This window comes from Hippocampus guttulatus, chromosome 13 (assembly GCF_054856545.1).
Source record: "Hippocampus guttulatus isolate MCC_2025c chromosome 13, RoL_Hgut_1.0, whole genome shotgun sequence".
Lineage (NCBI taxonomy): Eukaryota > Metazoa > Chordata > Actinopteri > Syngnathiformes > Syngnathidae > Hippocampus > Hippocampus guttulatus.
The window spans coordinates 18244039-18269576 of NC_141273.1; the positions used below are offsets into that span (position 1 = coordinate 18244039).

The window sequence follows — 25538 nt, forward strand, 5'->3', positions numbered from 1 at the left end:
CAAAGGGACATTTTTGTTCGTCCTGGGCGGTCTTTCGACAACCCACTCAGCTTGGGTAGCTGACGTGAGTGATCCCTGTATTCTTGGACGGGACTTTTTAAAAGCTGCGAAATGTGTGGTGGACTTGGGAGCTGGGGTGCTCACCCTGCCGAGTGGTCAGCATGTAGGGCTGATCCTGGCGTCTAGGCAGGGTACTCCGGGGGTGGCCGTCAACAATGCAGACCCTGCAGCGGAGAACACAGATGTGCGGATGACCGGACCCAGCCTGTCCAATGCAGCAGCAGCGCTGACTCCTCGACAGTCGACGGTAGATCGGGTAGAGTCCGCTCGCCCGGTGATGGACCGCTCACTGGCGGGGCCAATGACATCCAGCCCAGCCACATCAGTGGAGTTAACCCCGGGTCGGCCAACAGAGAACCGGATTTGGGAGAAGAACTGTGACGGCTTGGATGTCGAGCAACGTGAGCAGCTGTGGCAGGTACTGTGGGACTTTGAGAACATCTTTGCCCTCAGTGAGAATGAGGTGGGCCTCACTCACTTGGTTGAGCACCACATCGACACCGGTGACGAGCGACCAGTAAAGGTTCGGCCCCGACGCCTGCCTCTGGCCCAGCAGGAGGCCGCGGATCAGACGAGACATTGGATTTGGTCTCATGCTCCGCGTGGTTCTCATCACTCGACCTGCGCAGTGGCTACTGGCAAGTCCCCATCACCACGGAGTCCAGACCCAAGACGGCATTCTGCACCACCCGAGGACACTGGCAGTTTAAGGTCATGAGTTTCGGACTATGCAATGCACCAGGAACATTTGAGCGTTTGATGGACACAGTGCTCTCGAACATTCCGAGGCAAAGGTGCCTGGTGTATTTGGATGATGTCCTCGTCCATGGTGGGTCTTTTCAGGCTGCAATGGAGTCTCTGAGACTGGTGCTGGGAAGAATTGCAGCGGCTGGGCTGAAACTGCACCCAGAAAAGTGCCACTTTATGCAGCGGGAGGTGGAGTTCCTGGGCCACCGAGTGAACGGTGAGGGCATCAGCACGCTGAAGTAGAAGGTCCGCACCATTAAAGATTGGCCAGTACCAAGGGACCAGAAGCAGTTGAAAAGCTTCTTGGGGCTGGCCTCGTACTACAGACGGTTCGTGAAGGGATTCTCTTGCATCGGGGCGCCCTTGTTCCACCTCCTTAAAGTCAACCAACCCTTCCTCTGGATGCCGGATTGTCAGGAGGCGTTCTGCAGCCTAAAAAGAGCCCTCATGAATGCTCCTGTTCTCACCCCGCCAGATCCAGCCTTACCTTTTGTGCTGGACACGGACGCAAGTAATGTCGGCATGGGGGCGGTGTTGTCACAGGTGGGGCCGGAAGGTGAGCGAGTGGTGGCCTATTTCAGCCGCACTTTCAACAAGAGTGAACGACGCTACTGTGTTACCAGACGTGAACTGCTAGCAGTTGTTTTGGATACACGCCATTTCAAGTATTACCTGTGTGGCGTGCCTTTCACCATCAGGACAGATCACGCCGCACTACAGTGGCTGATGTCATTCAAGGAACCAGAAGGCCAAGTAGCACGGTGGCTGGAGGAGCTGCAGGCGTTCCACTTCACTGTGGTACATCGGGCTGGGGCTCAACATGCCAATGCGGACGCCCTTTCCCGGCGGTCATGTCCTGTTAGTGGCTGCAGCTACTGCGACCGGCGGGATGCCAGGGAGTTGGAGCTGCGTGGGGAAGCGACTGCTGCTGGACCGTCATGCTGCACCTTGGAGGCTGTGGACACTACAGAGTGGGCTGCCAAGCAGGAAGAGGACCGTGATCTCAATCCTGTGCGACAGTGGGTCCAGAGTGGCAGGAGGCCACCCTGGGAAGGAGTGATGGGACTCTCCGCTGCCACCAAAGGCTTTTGGAGCAAGTTTGCTGTGTTACGCATGAAGGACGGCGTGTTGCAGCGTGCCTGGAAGGAACCAGCCACCGGGGAGGAGAGATGGCAGGTGGTAGTGCCCGGAGCTCTTAAAGAGATGGTGCTGCGAGCATGCCATGGGAGCACCGGCTCAGGACACTTTGGCAGCACCAAGACCCTCCGACGGCTGCGCCAAGGGTTCTATTGGGGTCAGCATCGACGGGACATAGAGGACTTCTGCCGGCGCTGTGACGAGTGTGCGGCCTACAAGGGACCTCAAGACCAATCGCACGCACCGCTTCAGCAACAGAGGGTTGGGGCGCCCATGGAGAGGGTTGCTGTGGACATTATGGGCCCTTTCCCCGTGACGGACAGAGGGAACCGTTACGTGCTATGTGCGATGGACTATTTTACTAAGTGGCCTGAGGCATACGCACTGCCAGACCAAGAGGCGGAGACAGTGGCGGATGCGCTACTGGAGGGCATGTTCTGTCGGTTTGGGACTGCAGATATCCTCCAGAGTGACCAAGGTAGAAATTTTGAGTCCAAAGTTTTTGCTGCTCTTTGTAAACGCCTGGACATGCAGAAAACACGCACCACACCTTTGCATCCGCAGAGCGATGGTCTTGTGGAACGATTTAACCGCACCATGCAGCAGCAGCTCGCCATCCTCACCTCCAAACACCAACGTGATTGGGACCAGCACATTCCGCTGGTACTGATGGCTTATCGTTCGGCGGTCCAAAGTTCCACGAGCTGTACTCCTGCTCTGCTTATGCTGGGCCGGGTTATTCGGACACCGGCAGAGATGGCGTTTGGAAGACCTCCCTGCAGCTCAGAGGACCAGCCGGGACTGGAGTATGCCCGGAGACTGCAGGATCGGCTGGAGGCAGCGCACGCGTTCGCACGGGACCTGCTGGAGAAAGCCGGTGCACGTCAAAAGCGGAACTATGACATGCGGAGCAAGGGGCGGAACTTCCAGATTGGGGAACTGGTTTGGGTGTATACACCTAAAAGAAAAAAAGGGCGCTGCCCCAAGCTAGACAGCCATTGGGACGGTCCATGTAGGGTACTTGAGCGGGTGGGAGAGGTAGTTTATCGGGTGGCAGTCCCCCCCAGGGGCAGAAAGGTTGCCCTACATCGGGACAGGTTGGCCCCCTACCGGGGCAGCGGTGTTCTTGTATTTGAGGCGGGGTCCGCTTTATCCGCCAGTTCAGAACATGTGGTGGATCCATGTTCCCCAGATCCCACCAATGTTGTCCCAAGCCAGCCAGCTGAAGGTGGTATCGACTCAGAGCCAGGCCGACCACAGAGGCTGAGACGAAGACCACGACGGCTGGAGGACTTTTTTTGTTGAACCCTCGGGGCGAGGGTTTCATAAAGGGGAGGGCAGTGTAATATCTGTTTCTTGTATTTGTGTGACGTCATAGGGAGGGGAGGAGCCAGGTTGGGGGAATATTGGCTCCGGTAGTTAGTCTGAGTGAGGAGCGCATGGGCGTGAGTTGTGGCTAACAGCAACTCCTTTGAATGCGTGTGTTTATTACTTATTTTGTTATTAAAAATGATTAATAGTATCAGCGACTGCGAGCATCCTTCTCTCCGCTACTGAAGGGCATTACAGTATTTACAATATATACAAATTTACACATTTAAAATTTGTATATATACAAATTGTATTTCTAGTGGTCGAAATACAAGGCAATTGGCTAGCTGTTGCTGCTCCCTCGCGGTATGGGAGGGGACTACACGATTGCTTTCTGGGCGATAGACCGTACAGGCATACAAATCAGATATTTTACCGCGGCACACCTGACAATGTCTCGCGGCACAGCAGTGTGCCACGGCACAGGGTTTTAAAAACACTGATTTAAGCACACATAAAGCAACATAATGCAGCTTTATAAGGCGAATGTTTATTCTCTACAGCTTCCCCTTCAGACAGCAACTCATGTCACCTTTTTAGGCACACCAGTGCCATTTTGATGATGATGACGACACGTTTGAGGATCACCAAGATGTTCAACCAGGCAATATTCATTTCACAGACATGCCTGCTGTCTCTTGGGCTTTGAAGACATTAAACTCTTCATGAAGAAATAAAACATTTTAAGTGTTGTCTGGACTTGATTTCCCTACACGTCAAAGGGGCAAGGCACGTTCGATAGGGATGTCATTGTAACGGAGTGTTTCTCAAATAGTGGGACGCCCCCCCCCCCCCCCCCCAGGACCTCGGGGAACATGCTTTTTTATTTTTTTAGTCCTAAAATAACGTGCAGTTGCACGTCCACTACGTTAGGCGGCACTTCTTGCTTGGCTCGCGACGAAGGCGGACACTTTTGCTTTCTGCTCCTGTCTCTGCAAGATGGTCAAGAACTTGGAGAAACTGGAATCCGTGCTCAAATATTGACAGAAATCACGGATTTGGCTGATCGACGCCAAAGGCTGTCTTAATTTCTTGGGCAGCCTGCTACCAAAACAACATCTGCTATCTCGACCTTCCCCTGATGAAAGTATGCACGGAAGCTAGTCCCCCACCATCACCCCCTCCTTCATACACTCCCTTATATCACCATCTTCATTGTTTATGTCTTGTGACCTGTTGTTACTGTCATATGCTTGTGCAGGAGTTTTTTGCCTAACTCAAATTATCCTCAAAATGAGGATAGTTCGAGCGTGTTTTTTTTTTCTCCCCCTCTCCCTCCCTTGTGGTTTCTTTCTGACTTCCGGGTTGAGTGAACGCTGGCACGTTTGGCTGCCGCTGCTCAACCCGTATTTTGTGTTTTTTGTTATTGTAAAGTGTCCTTGGGTGTCTTGAAACGCGCTTATAAATAAAATGTATTATTATTATTATTATAGTGGCAGAGTTTGCGCAGGGAGCATTCTAAGGGAGGAAATAAGACGAGGCGTATGTAGCACTTGGCTTCACTGTGACTGCGGTGGCAGACGAGGAAAGACCGGTGAATTTACTGTGTCTAAAAATGTTGGTTGCGGACAGCATGAAGCTAAATCAATTAAAGCGCCATTTAAAGACATTACACCCCAATAACACTGATAAGCTGCTTGAATATTTTTCAGCGAAAACGTGCTGAACATTGCCAACAATCATGCCGCTTTGTGACTGCTACTTCAGTAAACTAAAATACAGGTCCCGGCTACACATTGAGCAGGAGCCGAGAGTTGCTGTGTCCTGCTTCAAACCTTGCTTCGATAAGCTGTGCATTGCAAAACGTGCTCATTGTAGCCATTAATCCAGACATCATCTTTGATTTAAAAAAAAAAAAAAAAAAAAGAAGCACAAATTCTTTTATATATTTTTGTTTTGCTGGATAAAGTTTTTTTTTAAATATTGTGCTCTAAGATAATGTTGGTGATTAGTTAGAATGCATTATTAGTTATTGATTTTATGTAATTTTATTTTTCAGTATCGTATGGTTTGACATGGTCAGTCAAAAAATATTTATTGTTAAATTAGGGATTTAATGTTATTTTTGAATTTCAGATGCACTTTAAATCTTTTCTGTTCCAGTTACGAAAGCTATTCTTTGTTGTAAGTTGGTCCATAAAGTTGATCCATATTTCTTTCTTTTTTTATTCTCTTTTACGATAATAAGGATACAGTGTTATGCAAAGGTGTACTGACAAATGATACTATTTATAGTCGTGCGGGGGTAGGGGGGCGCTCGATGTTTTCCTCTTCCTTGGGGGGGCATGACAGAAAATAATTGAGAACCACTGCCTTAACGGCAATATCGCGATATCACAATTGCCATGCTTATCGTCACGGTATAAAAACCAGCCCATCTGTTCAAAGGGTCAGATTGTTTTCCATTTGTGCAGTTCCACCACCCTCTGGTGGTTAGTTTATTAGTGTGGTTTAATTTCAATTTGGCATGTTTAGGCCACCTACCTACATTTAAGACCCACGCTCATCGCCAAACGAAGGGGAATTCCTCCACAAATTGATTCGATTCACAATGTATGTGTGCATTCGCAAGTAAGTGCCTCAATTATAGTATCATTGATCGTAGGGTGTTTGTGGACATTGAAGTGAATGTTTACCTGTACTATTTGAAATATAGACGAGCCATTTACATGAGATTTCTCACATTTATTTTACTTGTATTTATAGTTTGTGTCAACCCCCCCCCCCCCCCACCAGACACGCAAGCAAATTAAACAGTACAAAGAGAAAACCTGGTCTGATGAGTGGTCTTATGGACAATATGTTAACGCTGGATATAATGCAGCGGTTATCACTCACATAAATCAGACATACCAGCAAATAGCTGAATGATTCTTGGTTTTAGGACTGACAAAGCAATCTCAGACAAGGCAAATTTGAGACCGTCTAAGCTGCGTTTAAGGGCCCCTATCCCCCACGCTCACAAAATGCTATTGTGAGCGTTTGGCAAACATTTGTGACCTAGAACGAACCCTGATGTGAATGCGCATTTTTCTATCTTCGCCAACAGTTTCAATCATTCATCCCTTGGTGGGATACAAGCTTGATTGAGACAGGTCACATAAAAACAAAGACAGAAATAAATAAAATAGGGGGGAAAAAAGAAGAGATTTTATTTGATTGTCTTGAAACTGTGGGTGTTTCAGCTAAAGAAGTTCAAGACAAAAAGCAAAACCAACTGTTGGTGTGGTTGTGTTGTTGAAAAAAAAAAAGAGATGATTTTTTTTTTATGGAGGTACGTGTCGAAACATGAAACAGGTCTGGGGAAAAAATATTTAGATATATTCATGGTTTGTTGTGTAAAAAAAAGAAGTTCCATACAGAAATTTTATGAAGCAAGCGCCAGTTCTGTGTTTCACGTAGGTCTACGAAAAATGGGAGGCAGATGTAGCGACCCTATACCTACAAAATAGCCTGTCAAAACTCAAAATCCCATTTCAGGGGAAAAGAAGAAACCTTGAGCAATGACCACAAATGAAGGTCGAAATATGTGGAAACTCATCAAGCTTCACACACTTAACAGGTCTGGCAAGAATGACAAAAAAAACAAACAAACTGATGTTGGGGTCTTATTGTACCATTGTCAAAAACTTGAAAGTCCAATGTGCCAGTATGCCAATGTGACATTATACCCCAAAGTGGCCGCGGCGCCAAAGTCTCTTCATAGCTGCTTGCAGCTCTAAGTTATATTCAACACAAGAATGACCAGAATTCTAAAACTACAAGATCTACTAGAGCCGTTAATTTGACATTTGGCCTCTGTTGAGTCTCACAATGACCTCTTTGCCTACAATACAATGAATCGAATATTACTCGCTGTTTGAGTAGCTAATAATATATTTTGCTTATTAAAATGCTGTTTTTAGTATCCAGCCGTGCATTTACTGATCCGCTTCTGCTCACAAGGGTCACGGACGGGGTGTGCTAGAGCCCATCCCAGCTGTCTTCGGGCAGTAGGCCGGGGACACCTTGAACCGGTTGCCAGCCAATCGCAGGGCACATACAGATGGACAGCCATTCAGACTGACAATCACACCTCAGGATAAATTGTGTTCAATTAACCCAACATGCATGGTTTTTGGTATGCGAGAGGAAATCTGAGTGAACGGAGAGAACCCACGCAGACATGGGGAGATCATACAAACTCCACGGAGGAAGGCCGGAGCCAGAATCAAACCCTGCACCTCTATGCTGTGAGGCCGGCGCTAACCAGTCAACCACCAGGCTGCCCTGTTGTTAGCATCTTCCAATGTAAATTATGTCAAATAAATGAGATGCAGGTGGTGAAGCACGTATTGTCCCGCACGGCGATAGCGGTGCTTGGGGAACAGCGGTTAAAAAAAATATACTACTGTGTCTCCTACACAGGAACTGTGTCAAAAAAGACTCGATTGCACTTTGCTTCCAAATAACAGGAAGTATGACAAACAAAACCCGATCCCAAAGACACTTCTAAACTATTGAGTTCCTAAGGAGAATTATATCAACAATAACATCTTTGTTTAATGATTTGGACTCTCTGACCTGTACTGCCCAAAATGTTTTGATAATTACATTGAATAGCCTTTATTTTACGATACGCAACAGCGCTCCTCTTCGCCGGGGCGGGACACTGCTTGCTTGGACTTGAGGTATGACTGTATCTATCTATCGACATACATAGACACATATGGTAGAGGTCCCTCTTAGCCAATGGGATCCCAGGAAGATGCTCGGGAATAGCTAATGGCAGAGCAGCTACAAGTATGTTGCGTTCAGGAAACTCTGAGCCGCGACTAGCAGCCCATACTGTATTTTTACCTTTCATATATTAAAATTTCTTTCGTAATTAAAGGCAATATTTTCTTGTTGAGGCATTTCGTAACTTGAAAATTCCGTAATAAGAGACGTTCGTAAGTAGAGGTACCACTGCATCGTTTTTTGGGGGGGTTTTGTGGCCAATAAGTATCTGGCAACTTGAAAATGGGCACGTTCACCCATTTAAAAAGATAAGCGAGGCTTGTCATTTTCATCGTAGGTACACTTCAGTAATATCATGCATTTGACACAGTCACCCAGCAAGCAACTTTCATTTTTTGAATAAAGCTGAGCAATGTAGAAATGTTTTTGCTCATCATGCATTTTTAAGATGATGACAATGACCGAGATGGCTCTCCTTTCAGATTCAAGACAAGCTTCTCCTTTTACACTTGCTGCTCAAGGAGTGAGGAGGAATGAGCAGAGGATGAATCAATGTCAGTGGGCAGTAGTCAAATTTGTGGCGAAAGGGTTGTACCGTATTTTCCGCACTAAAAGGCGCACTGGATTATGAGGCGCACCTTCAATGAATGGGCTATTTAAAAAAAATGTTTTCATTTATTGCACGCACTGGACTATAAGGCGCAATATACGATGCATCCACGAGATGGAGGCACAGCCCTTCATTTGACTCGAGAGGCGTTCATGACGCCTCCAAAAAACGTAAATTAACGATTACTTCAATGAAACTACGAAAATTGAAAATACAGTAATGCATCAAAACAGAAAATCACAAAATAAATTCTATAGCCCCCCCGACAGAATTTATTTTGGCATTCCCTCGAGTGTAGCTGCAACAGAACGATCAGTAAATTGTATGAGACTGGACTGTCTCAGAAGTGTTTGTTATTTATTCCTTAGTTGTGTACTGTATTCACAAACGAGGAAATCACAAAATAAATTCTGTAGGGCGGCGATACAATTTATTTTGTGATTTCCTCACTTGATTTTCTGTTTTGATGCATTATTTTCCATTTTCGTCATTTCAATGAAGGAATCGTTCATTTACGTATTTCCATGGTGGTCCTGGTGGTCAAGTCGAAGGAAGAAGAGAAGGCACAGAGACGGACAGACGTAAGTATTTGTTGAGACTGAAAAACATTCATAAAGTGTGTGTTTTAAAAAAAAAACACCACAGCTCTCCTATTTTTGGAGCTGCAACAAAAATGTATTCATTAAAGCAGCCACACAGTTCACTGAACCAATAGCAAGTTATAACATTGTAAGCATGTCTCCAGGAAGGAGCCATCTTGGGGTCGACATATTCCCGTAATGACCATAAACAAGGCGCACCGGATTTTAAGGCGCGCCGTGAGCTTTTAAGAAAATTGAAGACTTTTCGGTGCCTTACAGTGCGGAAAATACGGTAATCGTTTTTCTGTTGTGGAACAATCCAGTTTTCTGTAACTTATAAAGAAGACGTTTATTAAAGTCAGTCTATGAAGGCTACAGCTGTAAGCAGATGCAAATCAGTATTTAGTACGTCGTTTTGTACCTGAATGAATGAAATTAATGCGTTCAACATTTTGGGCAAATAAGAACTAAACGTGTATTTCTGGTTGATCTTATTTCCCACCTTTCAAGTCAAACCGATTTGTATTCTTTCATTCCCTCACCCAATGAGAATTGATAAAGAATTGGAACCACAAACACGATCAACAATGGAATCAGAATCGCTTATCAATTCCCACCCTTACTCAATAAATATACCCAACTGATAAAAAAAGAGAGCAAAGAACAAACAACTTTTCTCTTGGAATGGCTGGACACTCATTGATTGACTCTCTGTCCTTCTAAGCATCTCTCTCTTTCTCAGTGGATTCGTTCAATCAATTACCAAAAGAAAAGAAATAAAGAAAGGCAACCGAGTGGACAAGGTGGACAAGAATCAGCATGTAATCCACTGACCTCATCTGAATCCAATTTGTCTGCAACTGTCTTGTCCTGATTGACCACATAGCCAGGAGGAAGCCAGTTTACTGGGGGATCAAAGATGGACACCACCATCCTGCTGGGAAGTCCTTTCTTCTTCCCTAAGCGGTAGAGGTTACAGTTGCTCACCTAAAAATTGTGCAGGCAGGAAAGCACAGAGCAAGGAGACATGTCATCAACAATGAGACCACGGAAATGGAGTGCATCATTTATTTATTCAATTTATCAACTGCTGTGGAACCTGAGTTTTTTTTAATGCTGTAGCTTTCCTCTGATTTTCAACAATATATTTTTTGGGGTCTTAATTTTGCTTCAGTTTTTGGACAGCTGCTGAATTTTCCTTCCAAAAAATATGCGACTTGGCTATTCAATACCCAGAATCGCTGCACGTTAATCCAACTTATTTCTTCATTTGTATATGAAGTATAGTGTGAGTAGGTTTATGTCTATGTGGCCCCTGCGATTGGCTGGCGAGCAGTTCAGGGTGTACCCCGCCGATTGCTTGAGGTCGGCTGGGATAGGCTCCAGCATGCCCGTGACCCTTGTGAGGAGAAAGCGGTTCGGTTAATGGATGAGATATGAAGTATTCAACAGGTAACACATCCTCTCAAAAATCAGACCTTCAAAATAAAAACAGCAATCTAACAACACATTCCATCACACTTTCTTGGAGCACGTGGTGGTTCATTTGAATGTCACACTCAATAAACGAGCACACATGGAACTCCTAAATAAGTGTCCCCAAGGACCAATCAAGTGTGGTCCAACTGTTATGATACTTGGATGCCTTTATTTCGTAGGCCTGACTTTTGACAGGATGGTCATCAACTCTCTTCAATGAAGGTAAAAGTGATGTTAAATGTTCATGCACCGTCATTTTAAAAAAAATTAACACCGTTCTTGTAAGTCAGGTTTTCGTGACTCATGTGAATGTATTTTTAGTTCATATTTTTGGCTGTCTGGAATGGATTGGATGTAGAGTATTTTGGGAAATCCTAAAGTAAAGTAAAATTGGATTTTGTACGATTCAGTACATGTGCAACTGACATACAGACTCCTGGAATTTTGGAACAGTGTATTTGCTGAAAACAATCATTTCAACATCAAAGAGAAACCTTAGAGCAAATTTTGCAATTATGCATAAAGAATTTCAACATTGAGAGTGAATATGCAAAGACAAATTAACATACAAAATAACACAATAAAACACTAAAAAGAATTCCGGGTCTCATGCAAAATGGAAAGCCAAAGAATAAAAATGTGTTTAAAGAAGAGTTTGAAAGATGGACAGAGAGAGGGCTTGACTAATATTTAACTTAAGTTCATTCCAGAGGGAAGATTCGGCATCGGACAAAAGCTCAATCCCCTCTGAGCTTCCGTTTAGTCCTTGGCTAGGATGTCAAGTAATGAAGTAAAAACATGTAGTTACCTTAGTTAAGTAGAAGTTAGGGGTATCTATACTTTAGTGGAGACGTTATTACACAATTATGAAACAATGCATTGATTAATCTCAATTGTGGTTATGGGACTCACCTTCTTGCTTCGCATGTAGCTGAGCCTGCCCTCATGGGCATCAGGGTAGGTGCAAAACAGATATGTGGTGATGGCATGTTTGAGGAACGAATCGCCCAGCATTTCCAGCCGTTCGAGGTTGAAACCATCACTGGCATTGGAAAGGGTCAAGGCTTGCAGGATAAGGCCTGGGTTGGGCCCAAGCCTTTTTATAGCGTCACCTGACACTTTGCTGGGATGCAGGACAGCAGCAAAATGATGTGAAGGTGCTTTGTGAGCATTGGGAACCTCTTCGGCCCGGCTGTAGGTTGAGGTAGCATTATTTCTGTGGCCGGAGTTCCTTCCTAGTGTGCATTCATCACTATGGTGTGCAGGACATGTGCTGGGTGTCTTCAAGGTGTGAGAGGGCTGCACAGGAATTGAGGTAGGGCTTTGCATTGTTTTAGGGCTAAGCAGTTCAAGAAAGCTACCCTGGGAGCATTGGCAATTATGTTGGTGACTGTGCTCTCCTTCTGGGAGACTACTGCCACCATTGTAAGGAATTAGAGTGGAGCCATTTGCAAACTTTTTGCCAAAACTGACGATGGCTTGGGAATGGTGAGGACGACTGTCATCCATTAAAGAAATTGAATAAGGTGTCTGGTTCTCACAATGAATGCCATTATCCTCAGTTAATGAGATGAATATTTTGCTGTCAATTGATTTCTTCCATCCAAAGTCCAAGTTTGGATACCTGGAAGAAAGAAAGACAATATTCTGTTTTACTTGAATAAATCATATTTCTTGAGCGCAACAGTGCAGTGGGAAATTTGTATTATTAGTTCGGTTTTGTTTACCTTCACATTAGTCCCAGGACGAGTTTTACAGTAAGTCACAAAAATGATTTTGAAACATGCCTTGTGAAAAAAGCAGCGAAACATACAGAATTACATGACTGCAGTCACTGTAGAGACACATGACAAGCCACACTGGTCCCAGGCTGCAGTACAGTGATCCTTCGCTATATCGCGCTTCATTTATCGCAGCTTCAGTACATCGCGTCCCCCCCACCCCAACACGACTGTATTCAGAAAAAAAATACGAAACGACTCAGAGGTTTTGTACATCCCTGTGCTGTATAGGCAACGGGTACTCATTCAAGCACATGATTGGGTCCCCAATGACGGCATGAGTGGATTTATTCCGTGAGCTGAAGGGAGGGACCGAGATGACAAGATGTCATTTCATTGTACAATATTGTGAAATAGATCGAGAAGGCAATGGTATGTGTGTCTGTGGGCTTCTTTACACACACACACACACACACACACACACACACACACACACACACACACACACACACACACACACACACACACACACACCGCCAAGCTAGCTTGTTTCGCGGCATCAACAATAGGCTGTGGGGGTGGATCCTCTCCTCCCTGTTGACAAATACATTTTCCTTCAAGATGCCTTGTGTATTAACGAACCGAGCTGGGAAAGCTGACTTTCATTGCAGTATGGGAAAAACGGAACAATCACGAAAGAGAATGCGCATTGTACGCACGGCAACAATTTCTGATGTATACTGCAGACGTGCCGTACAGCACAACCCGTCGGTCACGGGATGCAATGCGGCAGTTGTCGTCCGTGCGATGGTGGGAGAATAAAGAGGCCTTCAAGGCAATTATTTGTTGTTCTTTATTTGGGTTGAGACTACAAACGTTGTGGAAGATTGTTGTAGTTTGATACCTGAAATCAGGAGGAAGGATTTGTGATCCAACTCCAGCTTCACTGGCTGTCTGGGATCTGAGTTCCTCTGCTGTCAAGAGGCAGTGGAGACGGTAGAGGATACTGGGCAAACACACTGCTTTCCTCCAAAGAGATGCTGGGATGGGGTGGATGGCACAAAGCTCTGGAACTAGGATCTAACAAATACAGCACTTGTTACATGAGCTGATAAAAAACAAATGTGTGTATAATGTGTTGCATAGATAATAAGCAACACTTAGAACCCAAGAGTTATGACTGTGTGAAAACATAAATAGAAAAACAAACGTAATGGGACTTTCTCACACTTTCCCCACCTTGCATATTGCACAATAAGAGGTGGAAAGTTTTTTTGTTAGTTTTTTTTAATGGTCCTTCATAAGTTTACATGTGCCTGCGAAGGTTTTCTCCGGGTGCTCGGGTTTCCTCCCACTTGCAAAAAACTTTCAGCTGCACATGACAGCTGTGGCTTTTTTTGGTTTTAAGAGACGCTCCAATATTGCCGTATTTTCCACACTGTAAGGCGCTTCGGAGTGTAAGGTGCACCGTCAATGAATGGCCTATTTTAAACCTGTTTTCATATATAGTGTGCACCGCATTATTAGGCGCACAGAAGACAAGCAACAATAATGGCTGTGATTGCGTTATGCATCCACTTGGAATACAATACAAACCAGCTTTATTCAAATAGAGCTGTCACAACCTGCAGCTGTAACAAGGCGCTTGACAGAGCATTTAAAATAGTACCTCCAAGAAATCAGAATATTGATTATTAGGTGCACTGTCAGGGGGGGGGGGGGGGGCGGACAATGACAGCAATGAGTTACACACACACACATTAACACACAGCACTGATCTGTCCACAAATCCAGGCTGAAATGGTGTGCATAAAAAAACACATACGTAAAGCGAGGGACTTGAAAAGGTCATAAAAAGGGTTGTTCATAATTTGAGGTTCGACCCTGTGTGCACGCGTGTGTGTGTGTGTGTATACAGTGGTACCTCTATGATAGAGAAATCTATGAGCAAAATTGTATCATGTTTAAAGTTTGGGTTAATTTGGGCATGTCTGGACATGCCGCCGTTTGGCCTTTTTTTTGAGTAATCACGTCAAAGCAAGGGGGGTGAACAGATGGAAAAAGGCTTGACTCAATCACAAAGTGGGAATAAACGAATTGGGAACAGAGTTGTTGAATACCAAAAGACGGTTTGGGAACAGCTGTCGCGCCCAGGTGGACATTTGTCATCAGCCAAGTCTGTGACTTGTGTATTCGGGTAGAACAGATCACTACCGAGGGGCCGGACCGGGGGGCGCGGTATGCAAATATTTTTCTTGTATTTTGCAATAAAAGTTCGAACCGGTGGAGAGGGAGCTGAGTGTGTGATCATCGGGGCAACTACCGTCGTTCGCTCTCAGATATCCTTCCCGCCGATATTGAAGACAATTTCCCGTGTGCCGAGTCATTTCTTTAACTTTGTCTGAGAAAAACTCTGACACTCTACTTGCGATATCAATTGATTTTGGAAGAAATTTCTGAACAAGAAAATTTTGAAAGTAGAGACGTGTTTTTCCATGTACCGTATTTTCCGGACTATAAGTCGCAGTTTTTTTTCATAGTTTGGCCGGGGGTGCGACTTATACTCTGTAGCGACTTATGTGTTCTATCATTTGACATGTTATTTTCACATTAAACCGCAAGAGGGGGCTCTAGGCCTAGGTTGATGCTTTCCACATTGACCAAAGAAAAAAACCTACGATGACTCTGACGTCAGCGAAGTAGAAGAGGAAGCAAAGTCTCCTCTACCTCCGAAGTTGGCAGAGTTGCTTAAAAGTGACACTGCGAATGAAGATTTCATTGGATTTTGTGATTTGGAGTGACACTGATGGTTTGGTAAACTTGTTAGCATGATCATTATGCTACAGTTATCTGAATAACTTAATATGTTATGTGAACATACTGGGCACATTCTCAGTTCATTGTTTATGCGTCAAGTAACGTGACCATATCGTACTCTTATTCAGCCTGTTGTTTTATTTTTATTTGCCTTCAAAGATGACATGTCTGTTCTTGGTGTTGGATTTTATCACATAAATTTCTCCCCAAAATGCGACTGAACTCCAGTGCGACTTATGTATGGGGTTTTTTGTTCTTTATTATGCATTTTATGGCTGGTGCGACTTATACTCAGTAGCGACTTATAGTTCGGGAAATATGGTAAATGCATTCCAAGCCTGCTCATAAATACAGACAAATGTTTTCTAAAGCATAAAAATGTATCAAAATATCTAACAAATCCATGTTACAATTAGATTATTGAACAATAAATGAGAGTTGTGCATATGTAAAAAACAACGAATAAACAATAAAAATGGTGGTCATTTAATTTTTAACTGCATCCTCATCGTTTTTTTTCCCTCTTTAGGTCATGTTCTCTCTCAGGAGTGGTTTTTGCCTGGCGTTTTGTAAAGAACTGCTCCAAGGATGTTTGCTTTTGTCAGCTTTTAACAATCCTTCCAAAATGTCCAAGGCAAACATCAGCAAAGTGAGCAATCGCCCGACTGGTGAACACTTTTTCAGGGTGATTCACATTTACGTAAAACTATCGGAACACCTCATGGCCCGAGGGGTGAATGATGAGGACACTGCATACACACCTATGTACCTTTTTAGCTATCTACACAGACACATACGGTCGAGGTCCCTCTTAGCCATTGGCAATAGCTAATTGGTAATAGAGAAGAAAAAACAAAGTGTTGCATGCATATACAGTGATCCCTCGCTATTTCGTGGTTCGTTTACTCCGGCCTCGGTGCATCGCAAATTTTTTCAAACATACAGTGAAACTCCTCTACAACGAAATCATGTTTGCAGCAAGACATTTTTCACAACAGGGGGTTTTTCACTGTAGCAAATTTGATCTCAGATGTAAACACACGCAAACACACACAAAACGTATGTGTACACGCACACACAATCGTATGTGTACTCTTTACTTTTATTTCAATAGTGCATAAGTATGAGCACACACTTATGACACTTCATATAGTGTAGAAAGAAAAAAGGGAAAGAAATTGCAAAACTTACGATCAGCATTCACTTTCATCAATTTCTTAATGTCTTTTATTTTGCTTCCTCGGTCTTTCATTTTGATCACTTTTACCCTCTCTTCCAGCGTCAGAGCACTTCTTGTCTTAGCTGCTTGACATCCAAAGGTCCATTTTGTAGCCATTTTAGCAATGCAACGTTCATACTGCGTCTGAATCTAACAATAACAGATACGTCCTGGACCCGGTGGCTTTTCTTTTCACTCTCACTGTCTGTAACTCGACCTCCCCTCGATCGCCAGCCAAGACAGCGTTGCTCAGCTGATGTCATGCAATGAACTTTTAAGCCAGCCACGGGACGCTTCGTAGTCCTCGATGGCCATCGTTAGCGTGATGGAACTCGCCTTCTCTCTAATTAGCGCTCCAGTTAGCGTAAGGTTTTTAGCATGATAACAAGTAAAGCATTCGAGGAAACGTTCGTTTATTTGAATGTCCGTTGAGCCATAAGCAATTTACTGAGCAGCTAATCGGATGCATTCCACTCATCTTCCATGGATCTAGCTACAGTATCTACACACATAGACAGTGAGGTCCCTCTTGGCCAATCGGAGGCCAGGATGATGCTTGGTAAGCCAATGGCAGAGCAGCTATGAGTATGTTGCGTTCAGGAAACTCAGAGCTGTGTAAACCAGTGTGGTGGTTGCTGTTGCCGTTTCCGAACGAAGCAGTAGAGGTCGCTGTTGGATTAGACTTCGTTGTAGTGAGAAAATGATTTCATATAACACAACAGGGGTTTTTTTTCGTTGTAAGGGGGGCAGGAGAATGGCAAATGAGTTAATGCATAAAGATTTTTTTCACATGAGGGGGGATTTTCGCCCATGTAGGTTTCGTTCGAGAGGAGTTTCACTGTATTCATAAAAAATATAAAAAAATGCGAAAATGCCGCAAAAAGTTCACAAAAGGTCCGCGAGAGGCAGTGAAAGTCAGCAAAACAACAGCGAGTCACATAGAGCAACATATACAGTACTACATGTATGTGTTGACTGTATTTCGTTATTCATACACTAACCTAACTCATACATGTTTAAATATATTAGTATACAGCAAAAAGTAATGTTAATGACTACAAACATGCATGTGTACCATTAAATTTGGCCTAAAAATATTATTGATACTCATACACATGTACATATACCTATACGGGGGGTGGGGGGGGGGTTGCTACTATGCGGATTTTCGTCTATCGCGGGTGGTTTCGGTCCCCATTAACCGTGATAAACGAGGGATTACTGTAGATACATACATAGACAGATACTGCCTTGAAGATACCCCAAAAAACATTACCTGTTTATTCTGAAGACTTTCCCATTTTGCCTTCCTCTTCTCTGCACTGCTGAGAGGCAATGCTTTACCTTTTTGGTTCAAGTGACGAGGTGTTAAAAGATTCAGTCTGTGAGCACAAGACAAGTAATGCTGAAAAATTCAATAAATGTTCATACATGAAGAGAACAGAAATACATAGCATACAGTTCTTAGGAGAATTTTGACAGTTTTCTGTTTCATTGTCTCCGTCATTCATGTGTGTATGTATGTGCGTGTATATATATACACAGTATATATATTAGAGCTGTCAGTTTAGCGCGTTTTTATTGGAATTAATTTAAATGAATTTTAACGGGATTAAATTTTTTCTCGCGAGATTAACACGGCACACGTCACAGCGGATGTTACGTTGCTCTATAAATAAACCAGAAACAAAACAAGTGAGCTGCACAGGTCCACGCACGTTTGTTTTGCCAGCCATGGCAGCGTGAGACACCGAAAACAGATACTTAAAGAGTATATGAATGGAAAGTTTACTTTGAAAAATTTGCCAGATTGTTCCACTGACAAGACCAAAGTTACCTGTATGTTTTGCAGTCGTAAACTGAGCTATCATCACAGCACGTCAAGTCTGAAATACCACTTAATGGCCAAGCACACAGCTGACGCGAGTACTCCGCCCCCTCGTCTCAGACAGACAGCTATGGATCATTTCAAAGCGAAGAAAATGGATGACACGACGAAGAACAAATTTGCTGAAGCCATAGCTAAATGTATGGCTACTGCATGCAAGCCTGTCAACATTGTCCACAGCTCGACTCAAGCTGAAATCATTTGCATTGCATCGAACGGCTCCACTACGGATTGCCAGCTAGAGCCTCCATTACAAGCTGTGTACAGAGATTGTACGGAGCAGAGAAAGCTAAGGTACACCAAGCGGGAGAAGACACTGTTTCGGGAGAGAAATAAGAGACTAGGTTGATGAGCCTCTGGTGAATAAAGAGCAGGTAGCCTGACGAATACGATGTATGCCACTGACACGATTGTTACTTGTTTGGAACTATTTTGTGTGGAAGGTTACAGTGTTCCGTGTCCATATACAGTAAATAAAGCGGGTGGACTGGTGGAGCTTCTCTGTGTTCGTCTGACAATGACGGTGCGCTGAGGCACGTCGAGAGTTCAGCGGTGCAGTCGTAGCGACCATACTGAAAATAAAACGTCTCCGGTGTTGCCATCGGACCAAGTGTAGTCATCCGAAATGATGTCTACACAAAATCGTAGAGAGACTTCCGCGCAAGAAGGACCAACAGAATCAACATAGCCCGACTGCTGTGTTCAAAGCAAACTTGAGAAAAACGAAGTATGCAACCATGGCTTAAATCCACTGTAGGCTGAGTACCGTACTAGTTTACCTTAGATGTGCGCTTTATAATGTTATATTGCTCTGTTTTGCTCCAAGTGAAAAATGTTCATGTAAAATTGAAAATTGAAATTGTTATTTCAGTAAATATTTGCATTTTGCACATAGAAAACAGATTCATAATTCTATGTTGATGAGAGCATTAAAATGGGGAAAAATAGGACAAAAAAATATAAGAGGAAATTCAGAAACGATAAAAAATGTGTGAGCAATCACGATTAATTTTTCGTGAATTTGAGTTAATTATGACAGTTGCATTTTTAATTAGATTAAATATTTTAATCATTTGACAGCTCTAACATTATATATACAGTATATACTGTGTATATATATATATATATATATATATGTATATATATATATGTCTCAGACAATGGGGAACAGAAGATGAGGCGCTGGAAGAGGGACCATCATGGGAGGACAAGCCCCTACACGGGATGTACCACCGGACCATAACTGAAGTGGCCGATCTCAAGAAGTCCTATCAGTGGCTAGAGAGGGCTGGCCTGAAGGACAGCACAGAGGCACTCATCCTGGCTGCTCAGGAGCAGGCCCTGAGCACCAGAGCCATTGAGGCCCAGATATACCACATCAGACAAGACCCAAGGTGTAGGTTGTGCAAAGAGGCACCTGAGACGATCCAACACATAACTGCAGGGTGTAAGATGCTGGCAGGGAAAGCCTACATGGAACGCCATAACCAGGTGGCTGGCATAGTCTACCGAAACATCTGTGCGGAGTATGGACTGGAAACCCCAAGGTCAAAATGGGAAACACCGCCGAAGGTGGCGGAGAATGACAGAGCGAAGATCCCGTGGGACTTCCAGATCCAGACTGACAAGATGGTAATGGCGAACCAACCAGATATCGTGATCATAGATAAAGGGCAGAGGAAAGCCGTTGTAGTGGATGTAGCGGTCCCAAGTGATGGAAACATCAGAAAGAAGGAACACGAGAAACTCGAGAAATACCAAGGGCTCAGAGAGGAGCTGGAGAGAGCCTGGAAGGTAAAGGTGACAGTCGTGCCTGTGGTGGTCGGAGCACTCGGAGCAGTGACCCCCAAACTAGATGAGTGGTTGCAACAGATCCCGGGAACAACATCGGACATCTCAGTCCAGAAATGTGCAGTGCTGGGAACAGCAAGGATACTGCGCAGAACCCTCAAGCTTCCTGGCCTCTGGTAGAGGACCCGAGCTGAATGAGGGACGGACACCACCCGAGGGGGGGGGGGGGGGGGCGGACGAGGATTTTATTTATTTTTTTTTATACCCACGACCCTAGTGAGGATTGAGCGGTTCGGAAAATGGATGGATGGATATACAGTATATATACACACATTCTAGTTAGCATGTTGCTTGAAACTAAATAAAATCTGAATGCGATGATTTGCGAATCATATTTAATTGAGTACACCACAAAGACGTTTACTGTTCAAAATACTAAATGTTCTTGCTTTTTGCAATTAATCATTAACTTAAAATTTTGTGGCTGCAACACGTTCCAAAGAATCTGGGACAGGTGGCAAAAAAGACTGATGAAGTTGAGGAACGCTCATCAAAAACCTGTTTGCAACATCCCACAGGTGAACAGGCTCACAGGGAACAGGTGGCATGATTGGGTATATAAGGAGCGTCCCTGAATTGCTAAGTCATTCCCAAGCAATGATGGGGTGAGGTACACCCCTTTGTAAACAACTGCGGAAGAAAATAGTTGAACAGTTTAATGACAATTGCAAAGAATTTTGGAAATTCGGGATCTACCATCCATAATATCATCGAAGGGTTCAGAGAATCTGAACACATCACTGGATGTAAGCGGCAAGGCTGAAAACCAACATTGAAAGTCTGTGACCTTCAACCCCTTAGGCGGCCCTGAACAAGATAAACTGTGTTGAGATTGGACATATGCATGAAATGTAAAAAACTGTTTTCGTCACCAGACACTGTTGCTACTGGTTTCCCAGGGTTACTAGTCACTCAGCATTTTCAGCAGAGAGAATTTTAAGAATTTTTTTTGGTGCTGAGCAAACTTCGGGGAGCGGGGTTATTTCCTGCAATCCATCTATCGATCTATCTACAGCAGACATGTCCAGCTCCGGGCCTGGAGGGCCACTGTCCTGCCCGTTTTCCAGCTCTCCCGCCTGCAACACACCTGATTCAGATGATCAGCCAGCTCTGAAGCAGCATTAGAACGACCTTGATTATTTGAATCAGGTGTGTTGCGCCTGGGAGAGCTGGAAAACAGGCAGGACAGCGGCCCTTGAGGACCGACTTTGGACACCCCTGATCTACAGTATCTACCAAACGTATCTATCATATTAAGTATATCAATCATATCTCTCTATCCTTGCATGTTCTCCCCAGGCCTGCATGGGTTTTCTCCGGGTCCTCCGGTTTTCTCCCACATTCAAAAAACATGCGTTGCAGGTTGATGGAACACTCCAAATTGTCCCGACGTGTGAGTGTGAGCGCGGATGGTTGTTCGTCTGTGTGTGCCCTGCGATTGGTTGGCAACCGGTTCAGGTTGGCCCCCGCCAAGTGCCTGAAGACAGCTGGGATATGCTCCAACACCCCCTGCGACTCTTGTGAGGATAAAGCGGATCGGAAAATTGGTATCTCTCTATCCTATCTATCGTATCTACCTCTCCATCTGTCCATCCACCTATAAACCCTATTTTAAATTGACCATTTTTCACCATGACTCATGTATGTAAACCCTTCATCACAGTTGTAAATAGCATGCACATACTACTAACCTGGATGAGGTATGGTCCACATCCAAGAGTGGCTGATTCAGGTTAGACAGGTCCAGGTTGTACTTCGTTTTGTAGTACTCAGCAAATGTCTCATATTCCGGTGAAGGAAACTTGCTGAGTGGTGTGAGGTCTGTGTACACATCAGCGACATAAAAGCGATGAGGCTGGTCAAAATTACGGTACCTAGGAGAGGATGAGCAAAAAAAACATGTTTACATTAATTTCTCCTGTCATGATGCCTGAAATAGCAATTGCTCTTCAGTCTTTCACAAAATACAGTACATTTTGACTTGGTGGATGAAACAGAAAGAAAAATAATTCACACTTCAGCCTGCCTTTGAGAAAGCTGCAAAAAACAAAAGTCAACTCGGACCTATACATCTCTCTTGAAGACAGAGAAGCCTAGCCATCGGTTTTTTAGTGGCAAACAAAAGTTTAGATACCATTTTGGACAATCAGAGATGAAAGTGCACTTTCCTGAAAATTCCTGAAAATACAAATGCGAGCACCATTTATATATATACCGTATTTTCACGACTATAAGGCGCCATTAAAAGTCTAAAATTTTCTCCAAAATGGACAGGACGCCTTGTGATGCGAAGCGTCTTGTCTATGCGCTGAGTTCCAAAACCTGACTGACAGCCGACACGCTGTTTATATAGAGAAAAGGCAGAAGTGACTGTGGACTGGCATGCGGCAAAGAAGTCGGCCAATCAGTGAAGGGTGGGCGTGTATATATACATATATGGAGAGAAAGAGCGAGAAAAGGCAGACGTGAGTGACAGGCATGCGGGGAAGAAGTCCGCCAATCAGTGAAGGGTGGGCGTGTATATATACATATATGGAGAGAAAGAGCGAGAAAAGGCAGACTTGAGTGACAGGCATGCGGGGAAGAAGTCCGCCAATCAGTGAAGGGTGGGCGTGTAAGTGGACGCTAAAGGGACGCGACATGCAGGTACCAACACCTGTATAGAGTGTGGCTATGTGCATTGTTGCAAAACAACTTCGGTTTTGGTTTCTAAGAACCCCCGAAAATAAATTCTACAAAGAGACACGCCTACGAAGCTCAGTTCAAACTTCAAGCCATCGGTTATGCTTTTGGCATGCGTGCCCATCTCACAGCAGCGGTGAAAAACCAAGTCAAGCAAATGAACTCTGAACTTGCCGTTATTCCCGGAGGCTTGAATAAAGAACTCCAACCGCTGGACATCAGCATCAACCGAGCGTTCAAAGTAAAGTTGCGAACGGCATGGGAACAATGAATGATCGATGGCAAACAACTTAACAAAGAGTGAGAGGCCGCGCCGGGCGAGTTACGCCACAATTTGCGAATGGATTGTGGCTGCTTGGACGAACGTGTCTGCTTGCACTGTTGTTCGAGTTTTTGGCAAAGCCGGCATCATTTCTGTGAAGCCACATGGCAATGAGAGTGACTGACAACGAGAGGGAACACAGCGTTTTTGATGGATTACAGGTACTTGCACAATTGTTCAATTCTGATACAGAGGATGAGGACTTTGATGGATTTCTGGGTGATGATTGATCGAAAAACGTGAGTACATTGTACGATGGCTAAATAAAATACAACGGAACTCAGTTTTCCGTTGCCTTTTTAAAAACGTGTTTTTAGCTTGTATCTGTATGTCTTGGCATGCTACCGTATGCTACAAGCTAACGTGTTTTTAGCGTGCGCGCATGCATGCCGTATGTTTAAGCTGGCGTATGTTTTACCACTTTAAAATCGCGCCCAATAATACAGTGCGTTTTGTCTATGTGTAAAATACAGAAATGGCACCCATTAATGAGACTGCGCCCAACCATACGGTGCGTCGAATGGTCGTGAAAATACGGTATATATATATATATATATATATATATATATATATATATATACATACACACACACACACACACACACAAACACACAGTCATCCCTCGTTTATCATGGGGGTTTCGTTCCAAAAAGAACCAGTGATAAGTGAAATCCTTGAAGTAGGATTCATTAAAAAAAAAGCAAAAAAATGTGAGAGGGACGAAATTTCAAATGTGCTATATGCTTCACATACAGCACATTTGACAAAGTTGTACTTGGTACTTGATAGTCAGCTTTATTTTTTACAGTTCTTATACAGTATTGAACTATGTATACAATGCAGAGGCGATTGCTCTACGACTGCAAGGGAAGCTCAGCTTCCCCTAAAATGTCAAAAAGTAAGTGGTCAAATATATGTGTGTACATTCAATTGTGTGGACATGTCATTGACTAAATATGCACTACAACACGGTCACCTTTTGTTCCGAATCAGCTTTTTATTACTAGTTACCGTGTTGTGCCTTTTGTGTGCACACGGGCACCTTTTGTGGCTTCCGTTCTCGACGAAATTTCGAAATCTCCGAGATAAGGCAAAGCCATGAGAATGCGAGGGTAGAGGGGTGTTACTATTACTGGTGTTAGTGCCTCAACATGGCTACGCTCGTGAAAGCAAAACAAAGAACTCAAACGCGTGTATGTTCAATGTTGCCAATTAATATCCGGATTAATTTTAAGCAATTTTTCCTCAATTTTCTGGAGGAATTTTCAAGAAAATTTGAAAATGCGGAATTCCGGGAAAATTCGGAGGACTTTCATCACTGGTGTGTTTGTGTGTGCGCACAGACACACACAGACACACACACACACACAGGGGCAAAAAAAGTATTTCGCCAGCTGCTTGATCACAATCGTGCTAAAATACTCACTTTGACATTGAACATGTACAACATGCTTTAACCAATGCGTAAAAACATTCAATTAACCTTGAAGTCCCTGCTAACGTCAAGCTTTTATTCAACCTCAGTTATCTCCAAGATTTTAGAAAAAATACTCGCTGCCCACCTTGATCTCAGGGACGTTTCAAATAAAAAAGTGACACACCAAAATCTCTTGGAATCCTTCGTGTAACTCCCCCCCTCTCCCACCGTACCTTGGAATGATGACAGCATCCTGGTAATCCTCCAATTTGAAGGTGAAAGGGTTTTGTTTGGTGTAATGAGTAGTAGGAATGCCAGTCCGGGCCTCAGACTTTTCAATGTCCTCCATGAACTTGAAGTCCATATCAAGCGTATTGGACTCTCCAGCTACAAAAAAGAAATGGAAAACAATGGACAATATTCTCTTATCTCCAACCATGTTAACCACCACCGGGATTCATAAATGCATCTTCCAGGGACAACTCACATACTTTTTGCACCTAACTAACCATGTTCAAAAGCTAAATTAATATTTAATTTCCCTCACTGGATTAATAAAGCATGTCAACTTATATTTCTCTCTCAACATTAAAATGTTCAGAAAAAAATCAGTCATTTCAGTTAGAATGGAAAAAAATACATCCATGAAAACTAGGTAAAGTCCATGAGTTGTGTCATTTAAACCACTTTGTCCACGATAACACATGCTACACAACCAGTGATGATTTTACAGTTTACCGGCAGCGAGTCCCAGGGACTCGCTGATCAGAAAAGTGTGAGTCCCATTATGCATTGAGAGAGTCCCAAATATCGAATTCTGAAACGGTCTACTTATTCAATTGCATATGAATAACACAAACAACAACATATACATACAATTATAAACAAATGCTGCAAAAATTTAAATTAATTCAGTG

General features: G+C 43.9%; 1 protein-coding gene across 2 annotated transcripts in view; it reads right to left on the minus strand.

Moving 5' to 3' along the window:
* dicer1 (dicer 1, ribonuclease type III) overlaps positions 1-25538 on the minus strand; it is a 115823-nt gene that overhangs the window by 40087 nt on the left and 50198 nt on the right. For both annotated transcript variants that reach the window (XM_086126957.1, XM_086126958.1), the window contains exons 18-23: positions 24855-25008; positions 21892-22074; positions 17738-17843; positions 13330-13505; positions 11617-12328; positions 10060-10212 (exon numbers count right to left, since the gene is read on the minus strand). In XM_086126957.1, the coding sequence (XP_085983083.1) occupies positions 10060-10212; positions 11617-12328; positions 13330-13505; positions 17738-17843; positions 21892-22074; positions 24855-25008 (1484 nt within the window). The remainder of the gene's footprint in view (positions 1-10059; positions 10213-11616; positions 12329-13329; positions 13506-17737; positions 17844-21891; positions 22075-24854; positions 25009-25538) is intronic.